This window comes from Amaranthus tricolor, chromosome 3, assembly GCF_026212465.1.
Source record: "Amaranthus tricolor cultivar Red isolate AtriRed21 chromosome 3, ASM2621246v1, whole genome shotgun sequence".
NCBI classification, from domain to species: domain Eukaryota; kingdom Viridiplantae; phylum Streptophyta; class Magnoliopsida; order Caryophyllales; family Amaranthaceae; genus Amaranthus; species Amaranthus tricolor.
Genome location: NC_080049.1, coordinates 9,835,830 through 9,845,051, shown reverse-complemented (window position 1 = coordinate 9,845,051; position 9,222 = coordinate 9,835,830). Strand labels below are relative to the sequence as shown.

Here is a 9,222-nt window from a genome sequence, read left to right as displayed (position 1 = left end):
TTTAACAATAATCAATAGTGTGAATTATTTATAATAAATAGATGATATATGATATTCAAATTAATTTTTCCTTAATATTGTTTTTGATCCCACCATAATGGGACATGAAAGTTATTGAAGTGTACGTGCAATTAGCCTATAAATACTCCTCTTCTCATCAAGAGTTTTATTGTACAACAAAAAAGTGTGTTCTATCTTCTTACTAAATCTTCACTCAAATATATTTTTCCATATTGAATTGCAATAATCTCTTGAATTTTCTAAGAGTAGACAATATTATTAATTCAAGGGTTAATAATGGATATGCTTCAAGTTTTTCACATGAACAAAGGTCAAGGGGAGTCCAGTTATGCACAGAATTGTACTGTTCAGGCAAACAAACTTAACTCCTTATTTCTTGGTGTTTACGATTAGTATATAATTAGTTTTTCTTAGATTATTCACACGATAGGCTAGACTCACTGTTAGAATAATATATAACATATCAATGAACTAACTCAATCAAAAGTTTAAGCTTATGATTAAGACTCTGTTTATATTCTCTAACAATATACAACATTTCTTGAGGCCTCAACCATAATTTTAAGCTTTTCGTTGAAGGTCCAGAAATAGTTATATTCTTTACAGCAAATGTCCTGTGACACGGCCGCATACGTGCGACCACTCTTAGGTCCAACATATAATTTTGAAATAACCATTTTAAAGCTGAATTGGACATTTTGAACCTTAAAATAGGCATTTTAAGTCATGGATTTGACAAGCTTTAAACCATTGGAATAAACATTTTAAGTCTTGAAATAGATATTTTACAGTTGGAAAAGGTAAGTAAAATTTAAAATTAAAGATTTAAAGGTTAGAGTAGTTAGAAGTGGTCTTTTTTAGTGGTGGAGGTGTTTTAAGGGTTGAAATCGATAACTAAAAATTAAATTAAGCCTCTGGAGAAAGAAGATAGAGACTTGGAGTAGGGATTTTAAGTGTTAGATTTGGCTTTTAAAGTCTTGATTTAAGTGTTTTCAGGCTTGAATTCGGCAAATAAAAAATCTTTTTAGTCGCACGCGTGAGGCTGCCGCATATAAGTTTTTGTGTATTCTTTAACAATCGCGCATGTCTAAATCATGGGCCTTAAAATTTGATTTAAAGCCTTATTATATTAAATTGTGTAACATATAAAGTTAATTCTATAGAGATTGTATATGATCACTTTAAAACTGTAAAAGTGATCACTTCAAAATTGCAAGTGAATACTTTAAGTTTATACGTCATTACTATAAGACAATATGCATATGTTAGGTCAACGCAATAGAAATGATCTTACTATAAGAAGTGAGAATGTCTTATCTCATAATTTGTCATTCATATTAAATTGTACGTCATAAGGTAAAGTCCAATAATTATTTTTTTCTTATGAAAGTTGTGATTATTCTTAGTTTTTAAGACAATGAAAATGGCAAATACATTACTTTTAAAGAGAAAACAATTTATAAAAATTTATATTTTCATACAAATTAAGAATTATATGTTAGTCAATGGCTATAATCTCAAACTTTATTATAATTGTTGGCTTTAATAACCAATCACTAAATAATTTCAATAACATACACAAAAATATAACATTCGAGTTACATATTTGTAGAAATCACGATTAGTGTATCCACCCTATACTTTTGCAGGAACTTATCCGTTTGAGATAATTGTTGCCTTTTTTTAAAGGGGCACACGTATAATATGTACGTTATCTTTCTTTCTCGTATGGAATATTAGATTGATGATTATAACTAAAACCCTAAACTTTTGCCCTTTGTGATTTACATACATTTATTTAAATTTACAGAAAAAGATAATGTTGTTGGCGAAATCATATCTAAAAGAAGCCATACAAGGGTACCTTAAGAATGGTTATCCAGAGAGCATGGTGATCGCAGATCTGGGTTGCTCGTCGGGCCCCACTGCCCTCGAGGCGGTGTCGGATATCATTGAAGCGGTGGTTGCGACATGCCCCAAGCATTTATCACCAAAGTTTATGGTGTTCTTGAATGACTTACCAAAGAATGACTTCAATGGAGTATTTGCGTCATTCTATGATTTTCAAGAGAAGTGGAGAAAACAAAAGGGTGATGATTTTGGACCTTGTTTTATAGCGGGTCTTCCTGGGAGTTTTTATGGGAGATTGCTTCCTCCCAATGGCTTGCACTTTATCCACTCTTCTTCTAGCTTACATTGGCTCTCTCAGGTTTATTTTAATGACTTTTAACTTCTATTACTTTTCAATTTATTTCATTTATTTATTATTAAAGAAAAACATGCTATGTATACCGTGATCTAACATTTAATATCATGTTAAAAAAATAACTCGCTTAAACAAAAGTCAAAATTAATAGTGGCTATTGATTATTACTCCTTTAATATATTTATAGTAAAAAAAAGTCAAAATGGCACTAATATAACTGCTTAATTAGTGATTATTCTCAAATAGTGTTTTTTGCAACTATATAATATGGTTCGGTTTCAGAAAAAATTGATTTAAAATTTAAGAATATGTACATAAAAATTCGAGATATTAATGATTGTAAAATTAATTTATGATTAACCATTTATTAAAAATCGTTAAGGAGATCAAACCTCAATCAATTAATTTTCTTTGGTTACTGTTGAGTTTATATTTTACATTAGTATAATAAACTCTGAAAAAATGAAAAAGATAAATTAATCTAGTGTAAAATAGATCCATCTAATTTAAATGTATAATTTTACCTTAGTGATAAATTTTTAAAATTTCAAAGTAATTTATCATGATAAAATTAAAGTAAATTTTGTGAAAAGTATGGATAAATTCTTAAAATAAATATGAAATATTTGTAACAAAAATAAATAGTCTAGTGGGTACGAACCACCAATAGTAAGTGACTAAATGCAAGCAAACGTTATCCTTTTACGACTGTATCTTTCATTGAAGTTGTGGTTATAAATTAAAGTACTCTATTTTTATTTTATGAAATTAAAAAGCGCAAAGTACATAACTCGCAAGATAAATTTGACTTTTATTATTTATAGATTTATGTACTTTCTCTGTTTATTTGAAATAAAATCGGTTGATTAAAATATGTGAGTGCTTTTTGAGATAGATATTACGAGTTACTATTTTACAGGGTAATTGATTTTTGGTAAGGTTGTTGATTGATATTTAGCCTTTAATGTGTTGGGTAAACTATATTTTTTGATAAATATTTATCAAGTGAGAAAAAATTAAAATTAAAAAATTATTTTGAAATGAAAAGGAAAAAATGATATAAACACCTTTTTGCATTGGCATTAATAATTAACACAACAAAAAACTATGTTGTACCTACAAATATTTACCTTTAATTATTATTTGTTGGAAATTGCCCACATAATACAAAGTTTGTGTAGTTGACATCTATATGCGGACTAAAACTAATCGTTAATTTTTTGAATTTTTTTTTTAAAATAGGCGATAAATAATTAAATTTAACTTTTCATAGGCTGAATATATTAAACTTATAACAAATAGTATATTCAACTATTATAGACTTATAGTTATAACTAGTAGTGATATAGAAAAATCAAAGTTAAACTATTTTTTAAACTATTAGACTAAAATAATACCTTAACTTGAATAATCAAAACTCCATTCATTATAATAAACCAAATTAATGTAAATAATAATTAAACTATTATAAATTATTAATTAATCAATAAAATTAATAATTAATTATAACTAGAGCTGACAAATGGATTTTCTTAGATATATTAAAATAAACAAAAAAAATATTTAAGACTATTTATGATTTTATAAAACAAACAACGTTTTGTGGGCATCTTGTAGGGAACTTCCTATGCCTAAAAACTCGCAGTTGCCGTAGGAAATTAAAAAAAAAATTTGATAGTGTAATTTTTTAATATAGCATACTACCATACTCCGCTCTCCTCTCAAATTTAACATTTTGAACTTTAATGAATATATAATTGTAAAATTTGACCATATATTTGTTATATCAATTATCTGATAAGAAATGATAAATTTAGATTTATGTCAAGTCAATGCACTTTTTCTCTTTAATTTGATATTAATTTTATAATAGATAGGACATAAGATAAATACTCTTTTGTTTTTATTTGTTTTTCTAATTTACTTTTGTGGCAGATTCTAATGCAAACACAAAAGTTAAATGATTTTAATTGTAAGTTTTTAAAAATCTAAAAAGTTAATATTTAGAAAATATATATTCAAACGAATATATTAAGATTTCATATTAATATATTTTCTCATATAGATTAATGAGAAATTATAATCAAAGTTTGACACTAAAATTTATAAATTTTATTTGAGAAAAACATAAGAAAACGAAGAAAGTATTCTACATGATAGTTAATATATGCTAACCATTATCATTGACGATGTGAACTGACCTTAATAAAGTAAAGGTGTTCAACGAGCCAGGTCAAAAATTGAATGGGGTTGGGTCATGTCAAATGTTAAACATGTCGGGTCAGGTCAAAGCCCATTTAAATCCGACCCACTTTGACCCGATTTTTAAAAGTTCATAAAATAGTTTTTTTTATTATACTTTATGGCCCATTGGATCAACCCACTTATGTATATAATAATATCATTTACAAACATTTTTAAAAAGTGGTAAATTTTATTTAGCAATTAATTCTTATAACTATTCGACCTGGCCCGGCCCAACCCTTTACATCATGCCCGTTAATGACCCGCCCCGTTTATCACCTCTACAGCAAAGTCATGTTGCATTAAGTCAAAATGTAAATTGAATATATAAAGGAAAAAATTACCGTGAATAATACAGCCTTTGTTAATTTTCCTACAATAATACCAATTATTGATTAATCATGAATAATACTAACTTAGGGGGAGTATTTTCCTAGAATAATACCAACTTTAGTTTATTAACTAATTTACCAATTTTTTTTGTCTTATAATCACCTTGTAGAAAAATAAAAATTAGAATAAAATAAAGATATTATTTCAGAATAATATGTTTTTAGGAAGTTAAGATCTTTTTTAATATTTAGGATATTAAGGTTATTTTGTTTTCTACTCCTATTATTTAGGTTTAGGTTAATATTTTGTTTTCTTATTTTTAGTCCTAATCTCATGTATAAATAGAGGTGTTCCTCTCATTGATAAATCAATAAAAATTCAATATTCACGAGACTAAACCCAAACCAAATTCCGCATGAAGATTTTCTATATGGTATCAGCGCCGTAAGGTTTTCCTGGACGAAAAAACTCTATCGGTATTTTATCATTGATCATAATCGACCAAAATCGATCCAAACAAATACCAAATCAAAATAAAACCAATCAAATCAAAAACAAAACCAAAACCGGAACTATGATTTCTATGGCTCAAATGGAACAACATTTGTTCCAACTTATCCAAAAACACAACAAAAAAATTCATACTTGGCCAGAAATTTCTGAAAAATTACATTTCAAAAATTACACTAAGTGGTGTAAAGAAATTCAAATTGAAATTGATGATCGGGGGCGACTCAATCATATCATTGTCGCCCTTCATGCCACCAGAGATCAACAATGGATCAAAGTGATATATTGGTGATCTCTTGGATCCTTGCAAGTCTTGTACCCATCATTATTAATTGTGTTCTTCTCGGGCCAATTTCGCTACCTCCCGTGAATGACCCCATCCAACGTGAGTCACGAGGGGGAGAAATATAGGAGATAAGGAAGAAGAAGAAAATCCGAAACCCGAAATTAATAATCAAACCCAAAACCGAGATGAAGACCCCCGAAACCAAGGTTTAAAAAAAATTCTCAACAAAGGTACAAATAATTTGTTAGGTGTCACTGATTCTAATACCACCACCAATATCGGTGTTCACGGTGAGTTGAAGGTCGAAAATAATGAGAAAGAGGAATGTAGTTCAAAAGTGAGAAGGACAGAGGAGACCGAGAATGAGAAGTGTAATATTTTATTTCCTCATTTAATTTCTTTTTATATGGAGGAACAAAATAATAAAACCCTACCCCATCAAATTCCCATTAACAATGAACCATTTCTTTACTCAATCCATGTTTTTCGTGAGTTCCTAGCCCAACTCACTCCTTTTCCTTCCCAATCCAACTCACGTGAGCCTAAAATCCAACAACCTAAATTGCAAAGCTTTGACCCAAATAATAAAATAAATCAACTCAATTTGCTTCTTGACCTTTTATCCAAACTCAAAAAATTGAAAATAAATTATGACAAATTTGCCGATGAGATCATCAAAATGCGCTTTGTAAAATCAAAATCAACTAACAGACTTTCTGTTAAAAGCGATTGGATTCGAAGATTTGAAAATTATTGTGTAAGTTCAATTTCGGTGATCCCGGGACCTAACTTGAGGGGGAGTGTAGAAAAATAAAAAGTATAACAAAATAAACATATTATTATTTCAGAATTATGTTTTTAGGAAGTTAAGATCTTTTTTAAAATTTAGGATATTAAGGTTATTTTATTTACTATTATTTAGGTATAGGTTAATGTTTTGTTTCCTTATTTTTAGTCCTAATCTCATGTATAAATAGAGTTGTTCATCTCATTGATAAATCAATAAAAATTCAGTATTCACCAGACTAAATCCAAACCAAATTCCACATTATGATTTTCTACACACTTATAATTTAATTTTTAAATTGTTAGGGATTTTCTAGGAAAATACTCTTTTAAATTTGGATTATTCATAGTTAATCTATAGTTGGTATTACTGTAAGGAAATTAACAAGAAATTGTATTATTCACGGTAATTTTTCCATATATGAATGGAGTATAAATTTGCAGGTTCCACAAGGTTTGAATGAGGACGATCAGCCAAGAATATTAAACAAAGGAAACGTATATATATCAAGGACAAGCACAATGGAAGTAGTAATGGCATACAAGCAGCAATTCAGAAACGATTTCTTGACATTTCTGAAATGTCGTGCATCTGAGATGATTTCAAGTGGTCGTATGGTCTTAACATTTGTTGGTAGGAATTCTGTTGAACCTACTTCTCTTCAAGATAGCTATCCTTGGGACTTCATTTCTCATTGTCTTGCAACCATGGTTTCCGAGGTTAGTTTACTCTCATCAAAATTCTTTTTTTTTTTTAATACTAAATGAAAGGAAATAGAAATTCTTTTTCACATATAAGATTAAATTTCGTTAACTTATAAACAAAAAAGTTGCAAAGTCATGCCTTGGGATTCGAGAGGCCTAGAAAAACATTAAATATGAGCTCCTAAGTATTAAATATACTATTATTAGCCCCTAACTATTAGCTATTAATTAAGGTATGACATCCAGGCTTGGGAGAGACCACCTAACTTTAGGACGACCGCTCGTGCAAGAGTAGTCCATTCGACCAGGTTTTAATATTTTTATAATACACGATTATTAAATTGATCAATTTAAGGTCATAATCGATACTTCAAAGTTAAAAAAAATGCCTTTAAAAAGTTATAACTGATCATATATAATTAATTACTTAAAGGTCATAATTGGTCACTTTAAGATTATACGTTATAATGGACTCATTACAGATTATGAATTGGAATTGATTCATATATACGTGATGACTTATAATTTAGTACTATATGCTTTAAATTGATCACTTTAAGATTGTACTTGATCAGTTTTACACTTTTTAGTTGATTATCATGTTAAAGTATTCCACTCTAATGTTATAATTAATCACTTCTTATTTAACAGATTACATTGAGGACTGAATTGATCTTTAAAGTCATATTTGATCACTTTTAGGTCAAAATTTAAAATGGATCAATCTATATGTGTTTGGTCTTGCTATAAGACAGTCTTTCTTGCTACTTTGTGGAATTTTAATCGCTTTTCTAATATATTTGGATGAGACCGAAGCATAGACCCCTCTTAGGCTTTTATAGCATTTATAGGGTCGATTCAGGAGGCATGAGCAAAGTGATTAGTTGTGATTACTATTTCTATAAAGTTTTATATTCAAGATTACTTGCTTGTAATTAAGTTGAAGAAAGTATGGATTACATAACAGTTTGCATGCGAATTTTGTAGGGGCTTATCGAAGAAGAGAAGTTAGATTCATTCAATGTACCATATTATGCACCTTGTCTTGAAGAAATAAAAGAATTAGTGGATGAAGAATCATCATTTAGTGGGCATATTTTTGAAGCAGTTGAAGTTGAATGGGATGGAGGCATAAACCTTAATGATGAGTCAAGTTCATTAATGATGCCAACAAAAGGAGAAAGAATTGCCAAAATGCATAGAGCTGTTGCTGAATCAATGCTTCAACATTATTTTGGAGCTGATCTTATGGATGACTTTTTTCATAGATATGCTCAAGTTTTGGATGATTACCTCATTCAAAACCCTAATTCTAAATCAATTTGTTTGGTTGTTTCTTTGATAAAAAATTGAGAAATCTTACAAATGAGCTATTGTTATGAGAAACTGTTTCTCGGTGAAATGATTTTAAATAAAAAGTCTATATATTCTTATAATATGTATTAGATGGAATATCTAACGTAAAAATAAGACACATCTCTCAATGAGATCGTCTTAAACAACAATTTATGCTTACAAATCATCAATACTTGCTAGGCTACCTAAGCTTAGCTTACTTGTGGACTTGTTTTTCTCGACGACGTTTTTTAAACTTTTGGTAATTTTTTTGTGTTTGGAATTTAGTTGAAGATTGTCATAATAACTATTTCTTTCAAGAAAAAAGTTCTTATTTATTATTGTTGTTATTAGACGTGATGTTAATAAAATATGTAAGGTTTCAAGATTCTTCATAGAAAATTCATGTATAAGAAAATAATCACCTTTTTTCTTAGTGTTAGACGATTATTTTAGAATATATAACAACATAATGTTAGCAACCTCATACCCTCTACAAATTATAAGTAGCAAAAAGCGAGGATATATAGTAAGCCATTAAATCTTGTTTAAGGCCATACAGTAATCAACGGAGAATACAACCATGCATTTTGAGTTACTAGGATCAACAAAACCCCGGCCAAATACTCCCTCTATTACTTTTTATTTGTTATATTATTAAAATGGACGATTTTATAAATTTTTGTCAACTTCAAAAAAGCATTGCCATTTTGAAACATGTTCATTTCCTAAAATAACTCTATCAACATTAAAAAAATGATTTGTAAATTACAGCCTTAATGTTTTTTGTTATTTT

At 28.6% G+C, this 9,222-nt stretch overlaps 1 protein-coding gene across 1 annotated transcript in view; it reads left to right on the top strand.

Annotated features, from left to right (window-relative positions):
* The window catches only part of LOC130809498 (probable jasmonic acid carboxyl methyltransferase 2), a 9,829-nt gene extending 949 nt beyond the window's left edge, over positions 1 to 8,880 (top strand). The window contains exons 1-4 of the mRNA XM_057675297.1: positions 1 to 372; positions 1,832 to 2,230; positions 6,831 to 7,106; positions 8,079 to 8,880. The exon at positions 1 to 372 is cut by the window's left edge and continues 949 nt beyond it. Of these exons, the coding sequence (XP_057531280.1) occupies positions 298 to 372; positions 1,832 to 2,230; positions 6,831 to 7,106; positions 8,079 to 8,444 (1,116 nt within the window). The 5' untranslated portion in view covers positions 1 to 297 and the 3' untranslated portion in view covers positions 8,445 to 8,880. The remainder of the gene's footprint in view (positions 373 to 1,831; positions 2,231 to 6,830; positions 7,107 to 8,078) is intronic.
* Positions 8,881 to 9,222: the final 342 nt, after the last annotated feature.